The 27,862-nt window shown below is 34.4% G+C and overlaps 1 protein-coding gene across 15 annotated transcripts in view; it reads left to right on the forward strand.

Annotated features, from left to right (window-relative positions):
- Positions 1 to 27,862, forward strand: part of Abcc9 (ATP binding cassette subfamily C member 9) — a 127,343-nt gene that overhangs the window by 17,730 nt on the left and 81,751 nt on the right. For 13 of the 15 annotated variants that reach the window (XM_078015102.1, XM_078015100.1, XM_078015109.1 and 10 more), the window contains 11 exons: positions 778 to 944; positions 1,901 to 2,143; positions 4,319 to 4,513; positions 6,549 to 6,701; positions 7,248 to 7,403; positions 9,268 to 9,402; positions 11,220 to 11,382; positions 15,195 to 15,235; positions 16,138 to 16,280; positions 22,933 to 23,041; positions 27,020 to 27,127. In XM_078015102.1, coding sequence (XP_077871228.1) covers positions 778 to 944; positions 1,901 to 2,143; positions 4,319 to 4,513; positions 6,549 to 6,701; positions 7,248 to 7,403; positions 9,268 to 9,402; positions 11,220 to 11,382; positions 15,195 to 15,235; positions 16,138 to 16,280; positions 22,933 to 23,041; positions 27,020 to 27,127 — 1,613 coding nt within the window. The remainder of the gene's footprint in view (positions 1 to 777; positions 945 to 1,900; positions 2,144 to 4,318; positions 4,514 to 6,548; positions 6,702 to 7,247; positions 7,404 to 9,267; positions 9,403 to 11,219; positions 11,383 to 15,194; positions 15,236 to 16,137; positions 16,281 to 22,932; positions 23,042 to 27,019; positions 27,128 to 27,862) is intronic. The other 2 variants (XM_078015110.1, XM_078015111.1) reach the window with 2 other exon arrangements.

Below are 27,862 nucleotides of genomic sequence, written 5' to 3' on the forward strand. Positions count from 1 at the left end.
TAACATAGACACCAACTTGTGAATTCTTCACAAGATCAGGGCTCTTAGAAAGCAAGGCCAGACATAAAACCACTACACCTCTTCACAAGCTTCTTTATGACTTACCATCTGTCACATATGACCAGAATGGAAGTCTTCAACATTTTTGAGTTATTTTTAGATGTTCATGGATTAAAACAACTAATATTATTATTAAAATACCCAACACAATTTACAGTTCAATGTAATCCCCATCAAAATACCAGTGATATTCTTCAGAACTAAAATTCACGTAGAAGCACAAAAGACACCAAGTGATGTTGAGTTAAAAAAACTAAGCAGGAGATATTACACTGTGTGGCTTCAATATATACTACAAATCTATAGTAATCAAAATAGCATGATGTTAACATAAAAACAGACACAGAGGCTAATAGTACAGAATAGTGAGGTTGGAAATAACCCCGCATATTTCCAACCAACTGAATCTAGACAAAGACTCCAATACATATATTGGAGAAAGAATAACCTCTTCAATAAATGGTTCTGGGAAAGCTAGATATTCACATGTAGAAGATTAAAACTTTCACTCCATATCATAGTTTTGATTCAAAATCCCCAAAGCACATTAAAACGTACACTTCTTTCTTATTAAATAAAATCATGTGCAAATAGAATACTTAAAATTGCCATTGCTATCATAAAACATTTTATTTTATTGAAATATTAGTCAAGTTTTTAAAAATATCAGGAAAAATTTGCATCTTTTCTTTTTTTCCCCCCCTTCTATTTCTGCAGCCTTATTCCTGTATTGGGTAATGGCCTTTATTACAAAAACAATAAAATTGGTCAAGTATTGGCAGTCTGGGTGGGGAGTATCAGACCTGCGTTTCTGCATCACTGGCATGATGGTCATCTTGAATGGGCTTCTGATGGCTGTGGAGATCAATGTCATTCGGGTCAGAGTAAGTATCTAATAATATTAGTTTACTTATTGTGATGCAGGGCCTCAACAATAGAGGTTGAGTCAGCCAGCAGTTATTAGTATTTAAGATGATAAACAAGTGTGTATGATCTGCACGTGTAAATATAAAGTCAAACTCATCACCAACCATCAGGATATTAAAGTTTCAGACATCTCAGTATGACCTCAGAATCTATACAGATGTTGACTGTGTGCCTTTCCTATGCCAAACGTTAAACTCACTTCCTATTATAGATGACCTTTTCCCCATCATCGGTGATTAGCCCTAAACACAAAATATTCTATTCTAGAAATTTGTAATTGAAAAGAAAGTAGTTTTATCCTTTGTGCCCATTTCACTGATGAAGCTTCTATGGTGATAACTTTAGGTATATATCCAAAGTAATGTGGTCAAAACTCATACTCGGCCTATGATTACAAATCTGTTGTCCTTTCCACTATATAATGTTAGTTATGTTGTGTGAGATACTACTGACTGACTTTTCAATATTCATTTTCTATTAGAGAACTCTGAATTTGCTTTGAGTGGACAGTTCTGAGTGCTGCAGCGAATGTGGAGACCATCCAGTTAATAGATCACAGTTCAACAGAGCAACTCAACAATGGTGTTGATAGCACATTTTAAAATATTACTAATATAAAAATCTTAACTAAGGTGATGCTATCAAAGATAATGAAAGATAGGTTCTTTTAAAAGACTACTTGACTTTTTTTTTTTTTTTTTTTTTTTTTTTACAATTCTGGCATTTAACTAGTTAGTGAAAACAAAAAGGAAATATTTCAAAGAGTATTTCAGAAAGGGATGAAAAAAATTATTAAAATATAAAATTTGGTGGCCTAGAATGAAAACATAGAAAAGGTTAAAATTATAGTTTTTAATATATATATAAAAAAAATTGGGCTCACGTTACACTGTGGAATTCTTCTTGGCCACAGAGGTATGTATTCTTCATGAACCCTCAGAAAGTCAAGCCTCCTGAAGACCTCCAGGATCTGGGTGTGAGATTTCTTCAGCCATTTGTGAATTTGCTATCAAAAGCGACATACTGGTGGATGAACACTCTTATCATATCTGCACATAAGAAGCCTATTGATCTGAAGGCCATTGGAAAATTGCCAATAGCAATGAGGGCAGTAACAAATTATGTTTGCCTGAAAGATGCATATGAAGAACAAAAGGTAACTGCATGTCCATAATTATAGAGAATTGAATTAAATATAAAAGTGCAAAGCTTAGATAATACCCATGGTTAAGGAAGAGTAGATTTCCTCCATCTGCCTTGCTCAGTGGTTTTGAGTCATGTTAATTGGATCACTGAGGGAAGACTAGAAGAGCCAGTGAAATATAGGTATATTATTTGCTCAGCTAGCACGTGAGGAAGGACTGAGAGCAGTGTCTTTTCTCTGGGACCTATGACCAAGTGGAAACTAAAAATTAAGTTCAATGAACTGTACAATTAATCTGTGGTACCACATCATATTTATAACTCATGGGATTTTTTATAGTCTTTTCTCAAGCATCTTGTGAATAATTTTGTAATATATAGGTAAAATAGATCATATTCACTAGTAACTACTTTTAAGAAATTAAAATTCTTAAACTAATTATCAACTAAAATTTATATTCTGTAGTCTCAACTAGGGAGACTAAATTAAAGGGTGTCACCTACTTATTCCATGTATCATCTCTTATGTCTCCTAAAATTTTATTTCTTCTAATACTTTCCTGGTGCTTTAATAATTGTTTTAAAAATTTAAAGCTAAGAGAGAGTCTTTGGAGATCTATCTATCTATCTATCTATATGTATACATACATATATATATATATATATATATATACACACACATACATGTGTGTGTTTCTATCTATATCTATAACTATATCTCTCTATATATATCCAAATTCCTCACTTTGCTTTATAAGGCAGATAGCAACTTGGAACCATGGATAAGCTGGGGTCTGTGTAGGTCTCCATATGGATATTTTCAATTTGACTGGTTATCAATCTGAATAGTCATGTGTGCTACCCACAGTTGTCAATATGGTATGTATTGCAACCATTACAAATATCAGGGTCACTTAAAATATTAGTATTCCCAACATCACTGGAAGAGATTAGGTTAGAGTGAATCAATTAAAGAGTTTTTGGCTACTCTAAATCAAGACCAACAAAGCATTTATGGTAAATGATGAAAATGACCTCTTGTGTCAGAAATCTATTATGAAATTATCATTGCAGGAAATGATTACTACAAATGAACCTGAGTCATTTCTCTGGTTTTACCTCTGGGGGAAAGTATTGCATCAAAACTTCTCTGCTAGGAGTTGGAGTTGTGGCTCAGTGGCAGAGCTCTTGCCTAGCCATGTATGAGGCACTGGGTTTGATTCTCAGTACCACATAAAAATAAATAAATAAATAAAGGTATTTTGTCCATCTATAACTAAAAACATTAAAAAACTTCTCTGCTAGAGAAAAAATTTACAATATAAACTAAGAATAGTTTAAGTTTTCTGTGTGTTCTCTACAACATAGACTAGCTTGAACTTGGTGTGTTAATGTCTTGCATCAACAAGATTAAGAAAATAATCAGATTATTCATTCAGAGGGGAATTGGATAGGAAACACAACTGAATTTTGTTTTATTGAGTTGGTTTCTTTGCCACAGCGGAAAAACTTTGTCCACCTCTTTATCAAGACATAGTTATTGTGATGTTTCAGGTCTTAGCATCTTTACAGTCAACAACTGTAGATTTGTGAAGCCTTGAGTTAATGTAAGCATATGTGCCATTCCTCACTTGGCATTTCTTTGATACTTGGCAACCAGAAGCCTACCATAATTTTTTAAAGTATTGGCAACCATTCATGAGGAAGGGGAAAATCTGGAGGAGAAACAAAGTTGAGGTTGGGTAATCTGAATGTGATAGGTAGATCATTACTTATGATCAAGTAATTTCAGAAATATTGACTAGTTTTTCAATAACCTTGATCCTGGAACTTTACAACATTCATGTCAGATGTGTATTTTTCCAAATCAAAGGGAATTAAAGATAAATTTGGCCTTAAGAATTTTGTGTTTTCTTTTAACAAGTAAAAATAATACAGAGTCTCAGAAAATCTAGCCTGTGTATTTTTTATTCTATTTCATTAAAATGTATTAAGTAACTACTATTTGCATGAAATTGCTCTATATTATTAAAGGATACAAAATTATGCATGCTCTAATGAAATGTATACATTTGTTTTCAAGTCATTAAAATATGGTTGGAATTAATCAAAAGGAATTTATAGTTGCTGGATGACATTAATCACTACCCGAGGTGATTTCATTTTGTTTTCTTGGCTTTTCTTTCAGAAGAAAGTAGCAGATCATCCAAATCGAACTCCATCTATATGGCTTGCAATGTACAGAGCTTTTGGACGGCCAATTCTACTGAGTAGCACGTTTCGTTATCTGGCTGATCTGCTGGGTTTTGCTGGACCTCTCTGTATTTCTGGAATAGTACAGCGTGTGAATGAAACTCAGAATATGACAAATAACACAACAGGTGTAAGTTCATGATGCTTTTGAAAAGAAACATATTGTTGACAGTTTTCACTTTAATTATCACTTAAATTTTTTTTTAGTTATTGATTAACCTTTATTTTTATTCGTTTATATCCAGTGTTGAGAATCAGGCCCAGTGCCTCATACATTCGAGGCAAGTGCTCTACCACTGAGGCACAACCTCAGCCCTAATTGTCACTCTCTATCAATGCAGTTTTATGAATAATTCAAACAGACTTATTTACAGAGAACTGAAATAAAAAAATTCTTCTTGTGGAGAAAAGCATGTGCTCATTCAATGTATCTGTCCAAAAATTTATTTCTCAGATTCAGAGCTGGTAGATAGTTAATAAGCATCTCTCATGCGCTAGTAACTCTGAGCAGAGATTTTTATATTGATTATTTTATCTTTATGGCAATTTTTAAGAATTTTCAAAGTTACTTTTTAAAAAGCCTGTGACCAATAATATTTGCAATGCAGTTTGTAATAGTCTATATTTATGTGATGAAAGCTGTCACATCATTTCACAATGATCAGAACAAGTCTTATGATATTTTATTAGGTATTTTTCTACTGTTTGGGTGATCATATGATATAAAATGCTATGTGTTTTCTGTTTTAAACACATAATTTAAAATTTTCTATTCTTCAGAAAGTGCACTATGAACTTCCTAGGTTGTTTTTAAAGATAAGATTCAACTTCCCCAGTTTCACAGATAGAAACTCTAGTTCAGGTGGACTGGCTTTCCTTTTCCATTTTCTCAGTCCTTTTTCTTCACCTATTAAAATTTTATGTGTTATCAAAGCGTACATTGAATGCTGCCTCCTCAGCAAAGCCTTCTCTGATTGTTTTTGTTGGAATTGGACTCTTCCTGTTGGCAATGACTACATAAGCTGTTCATAAGGAAGCACATTATTGTGGATACTTATCCTTCTGAATCATGAGATCTGTGAACTCTTCATACTTGTGCACACAATGGTTAGCCCAGATCTTTGATACATCAGTGTCCAATTATTATTAAAATGAATCAGATATTTCTAACATTAAATACTTCTGTGATGTTTTGTGCCCACTTAGCTTAATGACATGCAGATATTTCAATTCCTCCCTTGTTCCTTACATGCATTAGCTATGTTGATTTTCTGAGATGGAACAGAACTTGTGTATTTTTATATATCCCCAAGACAGATGAGGAATGGACCAGAAGTAGAATTTTATTAGCTCTCAATCATAAAAAGTGACAAGTGTCTTCATTACTAAAATTACTTTATCATGTGTTATCTTTCCTTCTCTTCTAACAAGTTGCCACATGCTATTGTTACAAACAAAATCAATCTGTTTTGTATATCCAAATGGTGAATTCAGTTATATTTCCACTAAAACAATTTTTCTTAAGTTATGCTTTGCCTCTGGAAGTGTTGCATGGGTGAAATCGATAGTCAAATTACTTACTTTATAATATATGGTTTGTTAATATAAATTAAGATATATGGAAATTAGAAAAATGCTATATATTATTAAAGTAATACAATTTACAGTAATTGTATTTTTGTACCATTGGTCTTGCTGACTAGTTATCAGTTTTGTGATTTCTACTTTTTTTCTTCCATGTTTTTTATCGGTGCATTATAATTGTACAAAATGATGAGATTTGTTGTTGTGGTTTCTACATTTAAATTAGATTCTAAATTAATGTTTTTTTTCACTACTACCCATTTAACTAATGAAAAATACATCTTTGCAAGAAATGAACTCAAAATTTTTTGAAATTAAAAGTTATCTTTTATTCCACAGTTAGGCATTGCAAGCAGTCTTAATAATCAACTAGGGATTTTGTGCATTGAATTAGTTTATATTTGGGTCTTTAGTTATTAGGGAGAAAGCAATACTTGCCTTATTGTGGCTTATTTAATAGCTGCATTATAAACGTTGAGTTTTCATATAGAAAAGTTATGTCTCCTTTTAAAAATTCAAAGTATACAACTGATAGATGAAAGGACTCATTTTAATTTTTTCTTTCTTTCTCTTGGGACAAGATTTCAGAAACCCTCTCATCAAAAGAATTTCTTGAAAATGCTTATGTTCTAGCAGTTCTTCTCTTCTTGGCCCTTATTCTGCAAAGGACATTTCTTCAGGCTTCCTACTATGTGACCATAGAGACAGGCATTAATCTTCGTGGAGCTCTGCTGGTATGTACAGGATTTGGTGATTTTTGTTTCTTGAAAATTCCATGCACCAGCCAGTAAGAGACATAGTAGTAGCTTCAGTTTTTATTTATTTATTTTCATTTTGTTTTCGCTTTTATATTGCAGCAACGAACATTTCTAAGATCTACTTACTGAAAAAAAAGAGCTAATTTAAAAAAACCCAATGAATTTTAAAAAATTTTAAATTTTAAAAATTAAAAATTAAAATGTTATTTAAAATAACATCAAGAAGAATACTTAGAAACCTAGCACTTACTTTTTACTATTGCTAATTGCGCTTGAGCTTAGGTTTAAATTTGAGTATATATTTTGATTATTTGCTAGAAAAAATGTTTATATTTAATTGAGGACAAAAAGGAACTATACTAAAAAGGAAATTGTGGTTGATTTAAGAAACTGTTCATAGAGAATATTTTTTTACCCTTTCTCTCAAAAAAATCAAAATCGTTTTATTTACTCCGATGAAAGTAAATAATTATGATATTGATTTTAAGTTTAGAGTTTCATGTGAATTTTTTTTTCTTGTAGGCCATGATATACAATAAAATCCTTAGGCTGTCTACATCTAACTTATCCATGGGTGAGATGACTCTGGGACAGATCAATAACTTGGTTGCTATCGAAACCAATCAACTCATGTGGTTCTTATTCCTGTGTCCCAACCTATGGGCTATGCCTGTCCAGGTAAATTATTATAAGTAAGATTCTCATTTGCAGTAGAAAGAAAACAGAAGGAGCAGCAGTCAATATTTAACTAGATAAAGGTTATAATTTTTGCATGTGCTTGATGTTATTATATTCTTTTTGTAGACAAGGAAGCTGAGACTCAGAAATGTTATGGTACAGGTTAAGAAAGTGGAATTTGGAATTATACTGCTTAGGTTCAAACATCTGCTCCACCCCACATTTGCCCAAGTGCTTATCCCTTCAAAAGTGTTACTTCCCTTAACTCTACAATGGAGGTAATAAACATACTTGCCTCATAGATTTGTAGGAATTGTCAAGTTGAAATAATTTGACATATGTAAAGCATTTAGCAATGATACCTAGCATTTTGAGGGCACTTAGTAATTGTTATTTGTGTCGTTGCCCAAATTCATGCAAGTCACAGAGCCAAGATTTGACCCCTTTCATTTTGACAAATTCTCTAATAGCATTTATAAATTATAGCAATTTCTTTACTCCATTCCATGGTTTTGTTAGCTAGTATATTATGAAATGTCAAATTTTATAAGATGGTAGAAACACTGAGAAGCTGGAGGACTGTTTCGAATGTAAAATAGCATTTTCATGAGGACACATGATTATTATCCAATGGGGTAAAAATAACAGAAGAAATAAATTCAGCTTTTTCTTTGCTGTCACAATGGATATTTATACTAAATTTTGCATCTTGTATATGGAGCTTATACTGTGGATCTCATTAGATGTTACCTATCACATGTCCTTGTGCACTATTCCTAATAAAGATTATATGATAATTTTAAAAATTACTATTTGCATTTTTAATTCTTAATAGAAAGTCAAGTCAAATAAAAAACATGCACATATTGCCTGTTACAAAAGTAAGATAAAGATATATTTTGTCTCATTTTATTAGGTAGCTGACTATATGGTATAATTTAAAGTGCACCAAAAATCCCAGATTGCACCAAATGATTATGTCTTGGGTGATCTTAAGGAATATTTCGTTTGATCTAAATTCCCCAAATACCTAATTGATTATGTGTTGTGAAATTGCCACCAGAAAGCTGTTGTCACTGGCACACATGCATAGATTGAATGTTTGAATTGCATATATATGATGCATCAGTTGACATTTTTGAGCTATGATAATGGAGCTGCTAAAAAAAAAAAAAAAATCAGGGAGAAGAAGAGAGCAGGGTTAAATCCCGAGTCTTCAAAGGAAAAAGAAGACAGTGGCAAACCAGAGAAGGTAGGCATAAATAGTTCAACCTTGAGTTTGGGGAAACATTTAGAAAGAGAAGTGAGTGAGATAAGATGGGGCACCAATGGAGGATTCTTAACAGTTTCAGTTAGTCTCAGTCTTCTTGACATCAAGTGACTTTTTGAATCATTAAGCAAGTGAGAAGCTTAATGATCTACACAGAAACATCGTATACTCACTTATGATGTTGTTCCCCTACTTCCCATTCCCATTGCTTTGAAAAGCTAGGACAATTCCAAAAGAATATGGAATGGCAAATTTATGGTGAGTGTCAGCATTTCTGAAATTGTTTTTCATGTTCCTTTAAAAATTTAAGACTATTTTATAAGGTCAGAAGCATCATGGGGCCACTCTGCAACTTCATGCAATAAGTTGGTTTGACACCAATTTTACAAATCATCATACTAAAAATAAATTCTTAGTACTTTGCCTTCCCCAAATAAATCATAGTAAAACCCAACTGTCACAGTTGAGTTGACTTCCAAATAAACTTAATATGATAATTAAGAAATACTACATTTTCACTAAAAATATTTTCTTTCATGCAGTGGCTCCCACAGCTCCATTCATTTTCCATTTTCCATATGTTTTTCTTCCTAGATCATAATGGGAGTGATCCTGCTCTATAATTTACTTGGATCAAGTGCATTGGTTGGTGCAGCTGTCATTGTGCTGCTTGCGCCAATTCAGTACTTCATCGCTACAAAGTTGGCAGAGGCTCAGAAGAGCACTCTTGTAAGTATCATCTTTTGGAAAATTTATTAGGAAAATCTAGTAGTGCTGTTTTATTTTTATAATATAGGAAGTTAATGCATACCACTTGGGATAATTTAGAAATCATTATATTTCATTTCATTTGTTAGGCAACAAATGTGTACTTTCTATGTTGGAAAAACAATTTTTTAAAGTGAGATGGAAATTTGAAGAGTTGATTGTCTTTGACTCAAGATACCAGAATCACACACACACACACACACACACACACACAAATCTTGATCTTTTTAAGGACCACGAAGTGATGAAGCTTTAGATCTTCTATCACTTGTCCAAGAATATTCTTAAGAATGCTTTGAGACCTTTGGATGTCTGTTACTCATGTGGAATCAATAGACAAGTGAAGGGTGGGATTTGGTGCTTCTGAAATTGAATTTCCTTCGGGTTGATTCACACCATGTGCTGACCTATGGGGTTACATGGAAATGTTTTAGTGGCAGGGGAGAACATTTGTGGTCAACTTGGTGAACAAGGAAAAGCCCAATTATTGACCCACTCTGGCTTCAATTTGCCATGCAATCTCTTTGAGTAAGAATTAGTTTCTTTTGAAAAAAATATTCGCAAATAATAAAATTGTTGACAGCATGTTTAGAAGTGAAGTTTGATTAAACATGAGCAAGACTGTGTTAATCAGGTGTGAAATGTAGCCATGCAGCTGCTGATGGAATCCTTTCTCAAGCTGGTGTTTCCACTATGACAAGCAAGCTGTGTGCCACGCTCATGGATTTTATCACTTGTTTTTCTGCTGCTTCTGGTGAGGTTACTCATTATTTCTGTCTAAGCCATCTGCTCTTTTTATTTGAGCACACAAATATAGAAAGGTGTGGAATTGGACCTAAGTGTAGATATGACTATACTCAAACATCTGTCTTTCATTTAGTTGTTTATACCATATTCCATCACTCATTTAACAATCATTTAATAGGCATTCAAGACCCTGTGGAGACAAAAAGATGATCAGAACACAGTCCTTTTCCTACTTTTGCTTTTTCCTATCTGCCTTTTGGCCCCTCCACCTATCCCTTTGGATAGTTGATAGGTCAAATTGTACCTTGCTAGAAATTCTACTCCCACTGTTTGGTGGTGGAGGGAGCTCAACAGCTGATTAAATTTGGGCATTGGTATCTGCTGAAAATCTCTCTATAATTAATCCCAGTTGTTAGTAGCCGGGGAATCTAATTTAGACATTAAACAAAAGCTTACAAAGAAGCATGGAGAAATTCCTGAAGTTAAAGACAATAGATTGGGTTTCCATAACCATATGCTGAAGTTGTAATGTGAATGTCCACATCATTGTACCCTCACATCCCCAAATAAGAAGCAATCTAACTATTCCTAAATTCATTGTTTTTTTTTTTTTCTTGTATGTGTGAATGATAGTGTTGAAGAGAGAACAGAATAGTTTAGATGTTGGGAGCCTTTGTAAGTTTATTTATCATTTCTCAACATGTGTGTCAATGTTTTCTGCAGGTATTATTCAAGGAAATCATATGAAACCCCAAAATTTCTTTTAATATAGTCTCAAGCAACAGAGACATACATGTTTTTAGGTGGAGAGAAACTTTGAGGCCATCTCGTTAAACTCTTTCTTCAACAGTCTCCTCAAGTTGAAAAGACTGAAACCCAGAGAAAATTAACTACTTCTGGGAATTTCATAGCCTCATGAGTGGCAGAGATGGTCAGAAATTGAGACCTCCTCAATCTGTGTACACTATTTAGTCCTGCCTTTCTGGTTTACTTGGATGAATTGCATTATACTTTATTCCTCTGTTTTATAGGATTATTCCACTGAAAGACTCAAGAAAACGAATGAAATAATGAAAGGCATCAAGCTTCTCAAGTTGTATGCCTGGGAACACATCTTCTGCAAAAGTGTGGAAGAAACAAGAATGAAAGAATTGTCTAGTCTCAAAACCTTTGCACTTTATACATCACTCTCCAGTAAGTTGCTGTGGCTCTAAGAACCAGTGATGGGAAAAGTGATCAACGAACACAGTCTCCTCAGTTTCCATTACAATCAGTGAAACATTCTAGGCATTAAAGGAAGCCTGTGTATCTTGGAGGAGGCATGTGCAGTTCAGTAGCCCCTACCCACACGAAGCTGTTCACGTTTAAATTAAAGACCAGGGCAAACACAAGGTTAGAGTCAAGTAGAACTGATTTTGATTCCTTGTAATTTGTGTGTCCTGGGCCATTTTACTTTACACACTGAAATCCTTGGTTCCTTCCTCTGTGACATGAGGAAGGTGATGTTATTAGGACCTATGATTAAAACCTCTTATCAGTAAAATTGGGATGGCAAAACTGGTTTTCAGTAAACATTTCTGTAAGTTGATTTGACTACACTACTGGTTGCTATTTTTCGACCCAAAGATGCTTTGAAATTATCTGCAAGATTTTTTTTATCTCTTTTGAGAGCTTATGATATGTTTTCTTGAAGACTGTCCTTAAAAGACCATTTTTCAAAATTGAGGGGAAAAATATCATTTTCAAGCAAAAGAAGTCAAACTTCATTCACATAAAACTCTTTTTTCCAATGCATTTCAAGAATTTTTAAATACAATGTTTTGTTCTCAAAGTATGATGCAGCACTCTCAAAAATAATGGGCTCCTGTTAGTGCAATTTACCAAACTTAAGACTATCTCTGCTAATATTTTATTTGTGAGTCAGTTTTGCTCATCCTCATTTTCCCCAAAGACCTTTGACAACTGAAAATTTGGAAATTTACATGTTGTTTTTTCTTGAATTATAAATGTCTTCAGATCTTAGAGATGATGAATGCTTCTTTGTGAAATAGGTTTATTGAAATTATCGAGTGTACACTCTATTATAGGCCCTGTGTCAAGTGCTTTGTATTCATATAAACACTGGTAATGGCCTAGTGCTCAGTAGCCCATGTTCAGTTTCCTCATCTAAAAATTGGTGTAATATTAATACCTGCATCATAAGAATGTTGTGAGAACCAAATAAAGCCATAATGTGACACTGCTTAGGAAACGTTAAAGTGTTAGATGGATATTATTTGTAGAGCACCAGGCAAAGACCTTTTAAAAAGAAAGAAAAAAAAAAACTGACAGTGTAGGATACTGGATACTTTTGGGTCCTTTAGGGCAACCTGACATGAAATCACATCCAGACTTAGCAAACTGGCAGCTCTCCAATCTTAGTCTGTTGCTTGGTGAAGCCTCAGTTTTCTCAATGATAAACTAGGATGTATTCATTGTTTCTTGGGGAATTAAATATGGTAGTATGTGTATAGTGTTTAGAAATGGTATCTGCAAGTACTAAAAAGCAAAGTTAAACAGAACAAATACCAGTAGAACTAAAGCTCCATTTCTACTTGTGCAATCAGTGCTTTTCTTGCTTGAAACGCTCATTGAAGGGAAAAGAAACTGTTGAACAATTTTGCAGTCTCCATTGCCAAAGGTTCACATGCTATTTATGTGTTTAATTCATTGGCAAAGGCAAAGAAAACTCTATTTTTCTCTTTCCACTTTGATAAAGTTTTATAAGGAGAAGTAGAAAGAAGATGAAGATTTTTGACCAGAAAGATCTGAGTTTTATTCCAAACTCCATCACCTCCTAGTTTAGAATCATGCACGTGACCTTTCCTAAACTATTTCCTCATTATTGTGAATTGTCATTGTAGACATTAAATATGAGAATGGAGAGAGAGAGAATTTTTTAATATTTATTTTTTGGCAGACAAAACATCTTTGTTTGTATGTGGTGCTGAGGATTGAACCCAGGCTGCACACATGCCAGGCAAGGGCGCTACCGCTTGAGCCACAAATATGAGAATGGGGCCGGACACATTGGTGCATGCCTGTGATCCTAGTGACTTGGGAGGCTGAGGCAGGAGGATCAGAAGCTCAAAGTCAGTCTCAGCAACTGCAAGGCACTAAGCAACTCAGTGAGATCCTGTCTCTAAATAAAATACAAAATAGAGCTGGGGATGTAGCTCAGTGGTTGAGTCCTTGAGTTCAATCCCTAATACCAAAAAAAAAAAAAAAAGAAAAGAAAGAAAGAAAGAAAGAAAAGAAAAAGAAAAAGAAAAAATGGGAATAGGTGTAAAATGACAATCACACCTTAGTTATTGTGAATTGTTTAAATTATAGCAGAGCAAAGCATAACACTGGGCCACCAGACTGCATGGGTTCAAATCCCAGCCTTGCCGCCATGAACTTATCCTCATCTACATAATGAGACACTAAGGTACCTGCTGCCTGTACCTTGGACAGATTGGTGTCTCAGAAGTTATCAGAAAAATGTTAGATACTTCTCACTCTTTCCCAAGAGGAAATTATTTAAAGATGCAGAATTTAAATTAACTCTAAATAATAAGGAAGGTAAAAGAAATAGACTTAGAAATAGGGTAGCAGTAGAGAAAGAAGACTGAGGCAGAACCGTGGCTCCTTGTCTGTGCTAGTATGAAACTCGGGTCAGTGTTTGAATCCTAACTACTGCACAACAACTTATATTTGATAACTAATTTCATGTTATACTTGAACCTGCAAAAGCAGTGTGATTCTGCTCTGTACAGTGGAAGGGACAGTTCATGAGCTAGGATGCTTTATTTTAACCCAAATCTTCTTCTCTTGAAAAACTGAATTCTAACACTCACTATGCCATTGCCTGACTCTGTGACACTTCACTTAATCTTTTGGACCCTTGGACCCTAAAATTCTATGGCTTATGAACAATATCACCATAAATCACCAACTTGGCATTTTTATTTTTATTTATTTTTCTTAAAATATTTTTTGACACAACACCTTTATTTTATTTATTTATCTTTATGTGGTGCTGAGGATCGAACTCAGTGCCTCACACGTGCTAGGCAAGTGCTCTATCACTGAGCCAGAATCCCGGCCCAGGCATTTTTATTTTTACAATGACTTTCAAATGCTAGTATTTTAGCCTAAAATATGAGTTTTCCTTGTTTAAATTATACATACCATGCTCATAAATGATAATGACATATTTTCCTGGAGAGAGAATTAAATAAGCAGAAGGTCTAAGATATGGAGTTAGATTATTTACTGAAAGATACATAAATAAAATTAATATCACTACTGGTAAGCAGATTTCCAGAGTTTTGTCAAATTCTTTATCTCTTTTTATTTTTATTTTTATTGGTACTGGAGATTGAACCGCAGAGCACTTAACCACTCAGTTACATCCCTAGCCCTTTTTATATTTTATTTAGAGACAGGGTCTCACTAAGTTGCTTAGGGCTTCACGTATTTGCTGAGTCTGGCTTTGAACTCCCAATCCTCCTGCCTCAAATTTCTGAGCTGCTGGGATTAGAGGTATGTGCTATGGTGCCTGGCCAAAATCTCATTTTTAAAATGCATAATAACCCAGTTTTCATGTTTAAATTAGGTTAGTAAACCAAACAAAATAAAGTGTAAAGCCTCTCAAGAATGCACATTTGTTAAATTCTAATAATTTGCATCATTAAAGGGTTATTTTATCCGAGTTCCATTGTTGTAACATTTCATAAGAAAAAAATAATTCTTCAATAAAGAGAAAGAAATAGTTTCTGGTTAAGAATAATATGTGGGAGCTCAAATAACCATAGAAAAGGAGATGCCGACTGGGAAATGTTTGTGGACTCCAGACAAAGTGTTATTTAAAACGCTTTGTCTTCCTGTCTTCAAGGAATAAAGTAATAATAGATGATTAATTAAAATTACTGAAAATGTTTTCACAGTTCAATGAAACTAATGTATTTAATTTCTTTCCACAGTCTTTATGAATGCAGCAATTCCCATAGCAGCTGTTCTTGCTGTAAGACACTTTTTTTTTGCTTGTAGAAATGGAACCAAGTCAGTGTTTATAAATGATGTAGGAACAAGAATGTGTGGGTGGTAACATATATTTCTTCACTTCTGCCATTTCCTTCTTTGAAATTTCCATTGCAACAGTTCTAGTCCTGGTTTTCGTAATCATGACACTGTAGACATTTTGGCCCATTTAATTCTTTATTGTAAGGGGGTGTTCTTGGCATTAGGATATTTAAGAGCATCTCTGACTTCATCTATTGGATGTCAGAAGCACTCTCAGTTATGACAATCAAAAATGTCCTCGAATGTTGGCAAATGTCCCCTAGGAAGCAAAATTGATAATGGTTGAGAACTGACTGTTCTAATCTCAATGACTTGGTTCCTATACATTTTTACAAAAGATGATGCAGAAAATGTTAAATAATTCCATTATATTGCATGCTAAAATAACAAACCCAACAACTGGTATTATTTTTAAAAATGTTAATAAGTCTTAGTTGGACACCAAAGCTGCAGGCTTAATACAGATCCATAAACCGGGAGAACATTCTTTTTTCTCTAAGAATGTTTAGTGTAGGTTGGAAAAAGCGTGAAAGGCTGTTAACGATTCTGAGTTTTCTATCAAGTTATTCCTCCTACTCAGTAATTTGACAGAAATCAGTTTCCTATTCTGTAAGTAGAATGTGTCCTGACTTCCTCACACATTTATTGCTAGGATGACATGAAAACCAGTAAAAATTCACCAATAGCAGGTATTGTTTCAGTTAGGGAGTTTGGGATAAGGTAATTGTTTTCACAGTTGCAGAGACATATGTTAGTTTTGTAAAATTTTATGTAAGCATGTGTGAAGCTTTCTCCAGCAATCACAAGAGAATTTTTTTTTTTTTTTTTTTTTTTTGTGCATAGACATTTGTGACCCATGCATACGCCAGTGGGAACAACCTAAAACCTGCAGAGGCCTTTGCTTCACTGTCTCTCTTTCATATCCTTGTCACACCACTATTCCTGCTCTCCACCGTGGTCAGATTTGCAGTCAAAGCCATCATAAGGTATGCACTAAAATGTTTGGAATTCTTTGTTGAATATAGGAACAATATGTGCTCCTGGTAGTAAATTTGAAAAGTTGTGAAAAATAACATTAAAATCACTACTCAGAGATAATCATTGTTAAAATGTTGGTATGGTATCTTTCAGTTCTTTATTTATTTCATATAAAAGTGATCATTTTAAAATTTGAAAAATGAACTTCTGTAATTTTTGGCTTCTTCTTTCCATTGTTGCTTTTATTATGTTCCCTTAGTTTTAGAATACTTGAGGTTTACTGGTTATTCCATAGTCCATTGTTTGTAAGTATTCCTTAATGATGATCTTTATTTTATTTTTTAAAATTTGTTCTTTTTAAATATACATGACTATGTATTATTATACTCTGCTAGAGTGTAATATTCTGACATATTATATGTACATGGAATATAAATTATTGGAATTAGGATCCATTTTGTGGTTATATATGAAGTGGAATTTTATTGGTGGTATGTTCATATATGAACATAGGACAGTTATGTCTGATTGGAAAGACAATGGAATGAGATGACAATCTTTTTAATAGAGATTTAGAATGCTTCTGTTTTCTCCCTAACATATAGCATTGAGATAAACAACTTTGTTTGTCTTTGCACTTTTCCCTGATGGTTTTGGTTAGACTTATGGAAATGATGGTAGCAGTTCCCATAGTATGAACATCTTTAAGGTCTTTGCTGAACATGGCTATGTTGTTCCCACTGAGGAAGTGGTAGTAGGTCAAAAGGTGTGTGTGTATGTGTGTGTGTGTATGTGTGTGTGTGTGTGTGTGTGTGTGAGAGAGAGAGAGAGAGAGAGAGAAATTTATTAATATGTTCATAATGTTTTCTTCTGAAGCCATGCCAATTTATGTTGTACTGGCAGTGATGGAAGAAAATATTCCTATCTACACTTCATATTCTGTTTTAATTTTAGTTAAATCAGGCAAAACAACAACAACAACAACAAAACAGGTTCATAGTCTGAAACAGAAAGATATGCAGAACTATTTGGTGTTTTGCTCATTTTAATATGCTTTTAGAGTGTTTACAACCAGTGTATTCTTTGTCTTACTTTTATCTTCCCATAATGCATAACTATGAATATGGATGTGATGTGATAATGCCCATTTCCTAACCATTTGAAAGCATGTTACCAAGCCACGTGTACTGTGTGTAGTGTAGCTACTATATTCTAGATTCTATTGTAAGCAAGGAAGGCTTAAAGTGGTATTTTTACTTTTTGCTATACAATTTTTATAAACTTTATAAAATCTCAGCAGGTTATGTAAACAGTCATTATATTTATATCTGGCCTTTGAAAAACATACCTAAATGTTAGAAAACTGGAAAACTGAGGCCTTAAATATATGGAGTATGCTTTTTGCCATTGACAGCAATGTAGATCATCTCTCATAAGATTTTAAAAATGAGATCATTTTCCTGGTATCTATGTATTAGTGAGAAAACTAGTATTTAGTGTTCAAAATACCAGAATCTCCAGTTTTAGGCAATAGTTTACATTGACTTACCAGGGGTTTAATTCTAGATAGCATTTAAATGCATATAAATTATCCTATTATAAATTAAGCTCTGCTAGAATACAGTGGTTATCATAACATAGCTTCAATCCTGTTCTCTAAGTTGTGTCATTAATAACATTTCGGAAGCTGTTAGAGTTTAAAGCTCAGGCCCTCTGGCCTCATCTGCCCTCATTTTCCTTTCTTATTGTTCTGTCTTCTGAACCACTTGCATAGATCACTAGACGCACTGTGTAGCACCACTTCCAAATTAGGCAGTGCTCTGGAAGAGAAGCTACTTCAAACAATAAAATTGATAGATGGCCAGAGTCTGCTATTTTGGTCCTTATTTTCATTTTCTCCACTTAACTGCTATCCCTTTCATGGTTGCACTATTAATTGGAATTTGACTTTGCACTCTAAGTGGAGATAAAAAGCAGCTGATGACTTACAACAAAAAACTCTTCTGAAACCAGGAGGTTATCAAACATCAAAAGGACTCAAAGAGTTGATTTGAAAAAAAAAAAAAAAAGATAAAAGTAATCCAGGAGTGTTTCTCAAATCCACTGTATACAATTCTGCTGTAGTAAATCCTGGTACAGTTGTGGGTGGATAGTGTCCCTTGTGTATTTCTGCATAGCATTCTCCCTTCTGTACATCTCAGAGAAAAGGCATTTGCCAATTTGATAAAGACCAGTCTATGTTCAGGGCTCAGTTCCAGATTACCCAAGCCATAGGCCAAATAGACTCTGCTTATACAAACTTGCTTTTCTAAAATGACCTTCAGTGGTTGATTTACGGGTCCTACAGAGATGGCTGGTCAACAGAGGATGCCAATACTTTTTCCCACTGTGTGTTGGTTCTGGGAACCCAAATGAACATTTTCCCAGTGTTGATTGGGCTCAGCATTTTCCTCTGGGCCTGGGAACCCGTGATCAGTCTTTGATGCCAGTTGGCCCACAGTGAGTTGAAAGGCCTGTTTATAATCGGAGACTTTGGTCAGCTGATTTTGAAATCTCCTCTTCAGGACTGTGGAAGTCATAAGTTCTTTGATGCACTCTTAATATTTGGTGGGTTAGAATGGGCGAAGCATACTCCCAAACTTGTGTCATGCATGCATGTAAGAAACTTGGAACCTTTTTTGCCAGAGGAAAATTCCATGCCATGTGAAATTCTCTGCTCCCGGGAAATTTTATGTTTTCTTTTGAAAAAGTTTATAATATATTAAATGTATCAGAATATTACATACAGTAAATATATATTTAAATTTAAATAAATATTAAATAAATATTTATTATATACATATATCTGATAAAAAAAAGAGGCAAATATGCTTCAGGCTGTCTTCTTAAACCCACAGTATCCTGTGTTTGAGTTTTCTGGACATTTTATGGTACAGAGTTACAGTCTTTATTTGCAAAACAGACAGAATAAAAGCCACTATTATTTAAAGTTTTAAAACACTTGAACAAGAATGAGGTTTTGTTTATTGTTTTTTGTTTTCCATGATGCTGTCTTACTTCTCTATTTGTTTTATTTGTTAGGAAATAACTTATGTGGTATGCTTTTCTGGAGGAGAATATGTTGTATCTCATAAAAGAAATTTTGAGTTTAAGTATCTGGTACTTGATGTATAATTCAATATCTATGTCCAGAGATATTATTTGCCAAGGAAAAAAAGTATAAAACAAATTCCTCACTTTGTTGGGAAATGACTTTGTGTCCTTTCTCTCATGTATCTCCCAAAGGAATTTATGCTTGGCTTGTCTCCTGCATTACCTTCAGTCAAATAAATTGTTACTGATATTTATCAGATAGCATACTTATGCTTTGGCTGGGTCTCTATATTTCATTTTATAAAATTTCATAAATCCTATTGAAAAACATGCAACTGCCAGCAATGAAATCCATTATTTCTAATGACTAGACACTTGTCCAAAGTGCCCATGTTGTGTTTAAACTCCCAAAGTAAACTTTGAGAATTGAAAAAGTAACATGTAAGACTAAAAATCCTTAAATATTTTTGTGAATAATCTAAACAAGTGAGAAATTAGTAAAATACTGACGTATAGTGGCTATGGAGGCAGGATAGCAAATTGGCAATGAATGTACTTGCTTTCCAATCACAGCCATGGAATACTCTTTGTTCAATCACAAGTGTATTGTTTAGTGTCTCTATAGTGTAGCTTCCTCTCTTATCAAATGAGAAGGATGATATCACCTGCTTATGGTGATTGAGAAAATTAAACTAGATAGTATATTAAAAAGTACCTAGTGCATTGCCTAAATATTTTAGATATTTTGCATACCTCCATTTATGCATTTACCACCACTGTGCTCATTTCTACTTCATGCCTCTGAGCATCTTCTATAGGTCGGCATTCATTTGTGAATGCTTTAGTTACATTGCTAGGCATTGGGAACTGCCAATGTACACAAAAATGTACAGGGAGGGCACAGTTTGGTTGGAGAGACTAGGAAGGGAAAGTAATTCTGATAATTGTGTTTTCTTATAAGCCTTACACAGAATGCAAAGAACCATGTGTGAGGACTCTTGTAGCTTACTGAGAAAGAAGGAAGACTCTCTGGTTAGTGAAGTTTTGAAGAAGATGGTAGCTCTTTCCCAGACTCCTAAAGAATACATAAGACTTGACCAGTTGGAGGAAAAGGGGAAAGGTAATTTATCAGAAGGAGCCAAGATTGAGTAATTAGGTGAGAAATCTTGGTATATTCAGAGGACTAAAAGAGGTTCTGTGTAGCTGGAGAAAAGATTCTGATATGAGAAGGGAAGCAGTGATGGGCTTTTAGATGATGTTCAAGATGCTGAGAGACAAAGGGTGCCATTTGTTATTTTAAGAGAAGGACTGTTACATGATTAGATTTGCATTTTTAAAATATAACCTTGGCAGTGTGGTGAAAATTACTTCACCCTTGGTCAGGATTCATGCATTTTCCATAGTTGTTTTGTCTCTGTGATTCCTGAAAAGATCTCATATGAACAGGAAATGCTTTTTGTATTACCCATTTATTCATTCATCAGGCATTACTTGAGGAATTGTTATGTTATATTTTAGAATTGGGCTAAATTCTAAAAATGAAAATCTTTGCTCGTAAGGAGTTCACAGTCTAATGGGAGATATAGATGTGAAACCAACAACAACAAAATAGCAGCACAGGGACTTTTCAGCCAGCCCTCCTAGGGCAAGGGAAAGGAGAGGCTTAGAGAAGGGTTGGTATTGTTCATTGCAAATGGAGTTCCACCATGATATGTTACCAAGAGGAGAGAAAGTTCTCTCCACCCCCAATTAAGGTCAGGGATCATTGTTTCCTGATGTTCAGCAAGATTGGGGCTCATTTATTCCATAAAAGCATTAGTAAGATTTGTGTGTATACTCAAAAAGTGAACTAAAGAATTGAATCAACCAGTTTTACTGTCTGAATCGTTAGTTTATTTCTTCTTTGATTCATTGAACAAGCATTCATGGAGAAATGTGTGCCAAATGCCGCTAAAGATACAGTGGCACTTGAATTTGGCCTCCTCACTTCTCTTTCTGTGCAGGGGAATAGTGCAAGGTTGTTTACAGTCATGATTGACAAATCTGTGCTCCTTAAAACCAAATCTCTTCAAACCATTATAACAGAATGACAACTAAAATCTATAAAAGTACAGAAGGGATTTCTGCCATTTAAGACAAATAAAATGCTATTTCAAAAGGCATTTCTAATGCTGAATCTTTCCAGTCTATATGGCCAGACTTTCCTAACAAAGACTGAAAGAGATTGTGCAAATCAAAGTTTTCCTTAATCATCTCTCTTAATTCCCTGAAAGTACAGTTTGGAAGCTAGTGATTAGACTGGCTCAATGGATGTTATCTATCTTTATATTTCTATGATATACAAAGTCAAGGCACTTGAAGATCATGGTTAGCAGACTGAATTAAACTTAATTTATTTTATTATCATGTCACAAAAGCAAACTTGGCAGACCTATCTGGAGGCAGTGAACTTGACTACAAGCTCAAGTGAAAATTTTAAAACCATAAATAAGTGAACCTTTTATTTTGAATATATATTTTCTAGTTTCCTATGAAGGCAACACTTCCCTGGTAGTTGATGCTGTGCCTACCAGTGAGTTTGTTCACTTTCAGTTAGCAAGCAGGCTGGAAAGGCCTTTCTTTTCCTTTGCAACTTCACAGGACTTAAAGTTCTTTTCTTTAGTATAATACTCACTTATAGGAGGATGTTTTCAAATCATGCTATTGTTTTTATTATTACTTATTTTTGTTCCTGATCCTATGATGTTGTTTGAGTAAATTACAGTGAAAAGGGTAAGTGAGTCTTATGCCTGGTTTAAGGAGACCACAGAAAAGAATGTTTGCAAAGTGTTTGCAAACTGTTTGCAAAATGTTTCTAGAACGGGGCCTTTCAAACTGTAAATGTACTTATGAAGCACCTCTGAATATTATTAAAATGCATATTTTGATTCACATGTTGGAGAGGGACATAAGATTCTGTTTCTAATAAGTTCCCTGGTGATGTTGTTTCTGCAGGTCCTTGGCCAATGCTTCGAGTAAAAAGACTGTAAAAGGCCCTCTCATTGCCAGGTTTAGAAAATATGTATAAAATAGTGCTTAAGCCAGATTTCTCAGTGGTCAGGGACCCTAAGTGATTTTTAAGTAGGTTACTTAGCTGCTCTATGGTTCATTCCTCTCATGTGTAAAATTAGAATTATAAGAATATTTTCCTTATTGGTGGTATTATTTTTAATCACCCTATTCCACATTTCTTTTTGGCCCCACTAGTTTTGACAGAGAATATAATTACAAACAACAACAACAATAAAAAGAAAGAAAGAAGTTCTATTAAATTTAGGATGATCAGGGTTCTTGTTTTTCCTGAGATTTTTCTGATATTGGCATTGAAAGTCTTGTCCTAAGAATCACTCAGTCCTGGGCAATTTAGAACATTTGGTCAATCTAGCTGAATTTCCAGATGGTCTTGAGAAATGATTTAGAGAGCCCATTCACCAAGGTACTGAGTGAGAGGAAGGTTTGTTTGTTTAGGTATTTTTGTTGGTGGGAGTTTTACTGCTAATCCTTGTTCGGTTTGTTTGTTTTTTGCAGTGTTCAAAAGCTGAATGAGTTTCTCTTGAGTGATGAGATTGGTGACGACAGCTGGCGGACCGGGGAAAGTTCTTTGCCTTTTGAGTCCTGTAAGAAACATACCACAGTGGTAAGTGCTTTTCTCGCTGCAGAAGCTGTGAATGTTCTTTACAGAATGGATGGTTTGATGGGGATGCAATTAGAAAAGTTGTAAGCTTTATTTTTCATCTCTATGAAGAAAAAATTCTACCTGCTTCTGCATTAAAAAAATACCTCCCAAGTATAAAATCAATAAACAAATGTATAAGCCTATAAAGCTTGTCTTTATATATCATGAAATAATTATCCCAAGAGGGACAACCCGTGTTCAACTCAAAAGGAAATTAAGAGGGTGTTTGATCCAAGCTTTATATAAAAACAATATAAAATAAGCCTATACCATATTCTTATTTCTTTTAGTTATATTATACTTTTTAATTTAAAATATGCTTTCTGATCCATTATGTAGTTTTATCTACTTAATATATTACAATACATTGCTACTTTTGTCTGCACATATTGATTTGCACAGTTGTGTAGCTTGAACAAAGTCATAAGATTAGCAAGGGGTGGGGTCAGAAATAAAACCTGAATCTATGACTTGTAGACTGGTTAGTTCATTCATCCTTGACACATACATTTACTCAGTTTTACATAAAGTCTGTAAACCCTCAATATTAATTTGACATGTATTACATGTAATACAAATAAACCATTTATTATGTATTTGTCTGGTTTTACAGACTTATTGGCTTCCCTGTGCTTTGTGCCAGGACCTAAAGATGTGGCTATTAACAAGGCACCTGAGAGGCACCTGAGATCTTTACTTTCCCAGAGTTTGCTGTCTTAGAGTCAAATCACAAGTTTAAAACATTATATAAATGCACTGTGTGAAGAAAATAAAAGAACATTACACGAATGGGATACTCAAAACTGGGTGGTCATTTATAAAAGGGCTTCTCTGAAGAGCCATCATTTGAGTTGAGACCTGTGAGACCTGTAGGTACCTGTCCTACAACGGGATATTGATAAACAAAAGAACAGGCATGTACAAAGATCTTGAGGTGGGAATTATTTCGACTTATTTTCAGGAGACAAAGATACACTATGATTGGAGCCTCATGAAGAAGAGAAAGTGAGACAAAGTAATAACAATGACTGAGTTCTGTAGACTAGAAGAGTGTGGAGTTTAGTAGCATGCAAAAAGAAGTCATTGGCAAGGTTTAAAAGTAGTAAGGTCAATTCAAAAGGTGTGTTTTATCCATGATTTTGAGACACAAACATCTAGAAAGAGGCATCAGCACTGGAGATGGAAATGTGCAGATCATTAGCCATTAGAGGATATTGAAATCCGTGGGACTGGATTATATCACTTTCTTGAAGGGTGTGTCTGAAAAATTCTGAAGAAATTTTTAAAAGTTATATGTATATTTCATAACAGTAAAGTGGAGAGATTTTATTCCAAAATGAGTCATGTTATCAGTTCATATTAGTTACTTGTGTAATTATTGAAAAACTATGAATATATTTACCATTTATGTGGCCCAACAAAAATGTACTTGCTGTCTTCTGACTGGAGAACTTGGAAAGCCTTTACAAGAAAGTCAATCTATATTAAATTTTCTTTTGTATCATGTTTTAAGCTGCTAAAAAATAGTTATGGCAGCACTTGGCTATGTTTAGCCTTATTGTTTTTTTCCCTACTTTTCTGGAGTTATTTATTTTTTGCTTTCTTTCAAGTAGTTTTATTGAGCAGGTATGATTTTTGTCTAAGAAGGAACTACCACCATGCTTACCTGTGGTGTAGTAACAATGCCTCAAAATGCATGTTTGCCATTGGGTGGACATAGACATAGGAACAAGAATACATTACAGAGTGACTGTAGTTTTAGGCATCAGGAAAGTCACATATTTGATTAGAACCAGCCTCGTCACACTTTGGATGATCTTAGTCTACCAAAGAACCCATTAGATCATCTTTCAGAGATGTGGGGATAAGCAAAGTGAGATGACCTCAATAAAGGGGATGTAGAAGGTTGAGTTCACGAAATTAGGGAAATTTGAGTAATATTTTTTTTTGTATGAGATGAAGAATAGGAGAAAAATTTAACTGAGATAGGTTTTTGGAAGGAAAATAGAATCCTCTTCAGATGCATCCAATATCTTCAGGGTTATTGAAACCAGACCGGACTTCTGATGTCTTTCAGGATCATTCATCACTGCTGATGGGCCAAACCACAAACGACCAGCTTTTTTAAATGGAGAGAAAAAAAAAATCTCTGTGTTTGAAAATAACACTCATGGAAACTCCTTCTTGAGCGCGCTTAACATTCTATGTATTCTGTAAAAGCTTAGAGCTAAGTGGTTTTGGCTGTAGAATCTCCATGGAGAGTTAGTGACATTCTAGAGCCAGAGCCTCTTCAAATTACATCTGTGGGACTCCAGCTCAAATCTCTGTCAACACATCTCCTCTTCCCACCCTCTCCTCAGTTTCATGAAGAGCGTGAAGTCATTCCTCTTGAACCTCTGAGGGCAATGCTACGATAGAATTAGTGACACCAGAAGACAGTGCATTTTACACATAGGTGGAGACCTGGTGTGTATGGAAAATATATGTATTCTAAAGAATAATGGCTTTCTGCAACATCTCATGTAACACACTTCTAGAGCTATCTGCGACGGCTGTGGAAAGGAAGAGCAAAACTGAAATAAAATTTCATCAACACACACATACTCTCTTTTCTAAGTTAAATATGCTTAGTATTTTCTATGTGATGTAATCACTGCTAGTATTTTACTCTCAGTTTGCTCAGTGACTTTTTAAACTGCGTATTTATTTGTACTATTTGATAGTTTGATGGTCTATTGGGACACCAATTGATGGAAATTGGAAAAGCAATATCTTGTTTGGATTAAATTACTGATTTTTTTTAAAGAACATTCCTAATTCCCATAGTAAAATTCAGTGGATTTTTCAAAAAACTAAATCTACAATTCCAAGTCAAAATTTTTTTTTTAAAAAAAGTTTCACTATTCCAGAATCCTTTGCTTTTCTAGGTAATTTAAGTTTTAAAGTATATTACTGTTTAGTTTTCATAATTCCCATGAAGTATTTTAAAAAGGCAGATAGTCATTTATCTTGAAATACTTGTTTGCTAACTTCCTGGAACTAATTTTGAGCTTAGAACTTTTTCCAAGTTAGAGGTTTATGTAGCTAAATTTTTACCTTCTCTTTAGAAATTCATCTCTAGCTATGTGAAATCAGCACTGGAGATGTAAATGTACAAGTCATTAGCCATGTGACTTTAAACATGTGAAATTAAACTCAAAATTAGAGAATGAGAAATTTCTAGTTAGACTTCAGTTTACTTCACATTTTTGAAGATGGTCTCTCTCACCACAGCAGTCTTCCTCTCTAGAATGCTTCAGACCATTAACTAGAAATAGTGCGATAATATTGGACATAGAGTAGATCATCCTATAATACATAGGTATCTCCTTATGAAACACTGGTTATCTTTCAGCAAAAGATCCTGGAGGTTTTTGCTTTTGCCAACCCACAGTAGATCCATGTGTAGAACATTCTGGTTTATGTGAGTGAATTAGACTCTAAATCCTTATGATTCCAAGAATGATCAACAGTACATTGCTGGAATGCTTATAAGCCCAGTGGGCCTAACTGATGTGGATTCTAATTTGACTTGAGTTAATCTGATAACGTTTTGGTAGGACACACAGGTTTTTACTCCCTAGATAGATTCATCCACATTGCTGGAGAAAAAATATCCAGATCCTTATTTGGGATTTAGTACTTCACCTCCATCACTTGCAAGTACCACATCTTCTTTTCATTTTTTTTTTTATAAGAGGCTAGAGAATTAGGTTTCACATCATAGCTCAACATTTTTTCATTATTTGCTTTTATGGAGAAGCCACTGAAAAAATCATAACATGACATTCACTTGTTTCTTTTTCTTGGAATTGAAGTAGCAATGTGTTAATGTTCAGCAAAACCTCAATTTTTTTTTCATAAAGCTTCAACTTGTGTTCTTTTCTATTTGGAATGTAGCAGCCAAAAACTATAAACAGGAAGCAGCCTGGGAGATACCACCTGGACAGCTATGAGCAATCAACAAGAAGACTTCGTCCTGCAGAGACAGAGGATATTGCAATAAAGGTTATTCTATTTCCTAGATTTGTACACAAAGAGAAACATTTATGTTACTCTTTTATGTTGAATTTCTGCAAAAGTGTCCCAAATTGTGTCCTCAAAATCTCTGTACAGTGGTAAGAATCATAATAGTACTTGGAAAAAAAATCCCTAAATTTTTTTTCCCTGCTTTTCCTGTTTCCCTAGATGTTTTACTGTTCTCAGTTCTTCCTTGCCTTCCAACCACAGGTGTAGCTCCAGCAGTATGTTTTGGTACCTGGAAAATGAGCCTTTCTGATAAATCTGCATTAAAGCTAGTATCTAACATATCTCTGTGTTGTATGCTGTGAGGAGTGCTCTTGCATACATAGATTTATAGAGAACACCAATATTATAAACCCAGTCTTTGAGGAAATAAATTGTAATTGTTTTCAACCCAAAAGGCTTAAGCCAGCGTTATATGCCTTCACTCAGCATCCCATCACGCCATCCTGCCTGTGGTGATCTCATTTCACACTCAGCTCTTTATACTCTCCTTAGGCTTGTGTGCTTAGGTAAATAGAATAGGGGACCCCAGGAACGCAGGCTGAGGGACTGATGACTGAGAAGAGTCCCAGATAGAAGTCAGAAATGTTCAGGCCCTAGACCAGCTCCCTACAGCAGCCAAGAGACTCTGGACATTAGAACCACCAGAGTCCTGGAACTAGCCCTCTTAGAAACCTACGTACCTTGGCTACTCCAAATTTTCCAGCTCCCCTGCAC

Source organism: Ictidomys tridecemlineatus, chromosome 6 (genome assembly GCF_052094955.1).
Source record: "Ictidomys tridecemlineatus isolate mIctTri1 chromosome 6, mIctTri1.hap1, whole genome shotgun sequence".
Classification (NCBI taxonomy): domain Eukaryota; kingdom Metazoa; phylum Chordata; class Mammalia; order Rodentia; family Sciuridae; genus Ictidomys; species Ictidomys tridecemlineatus.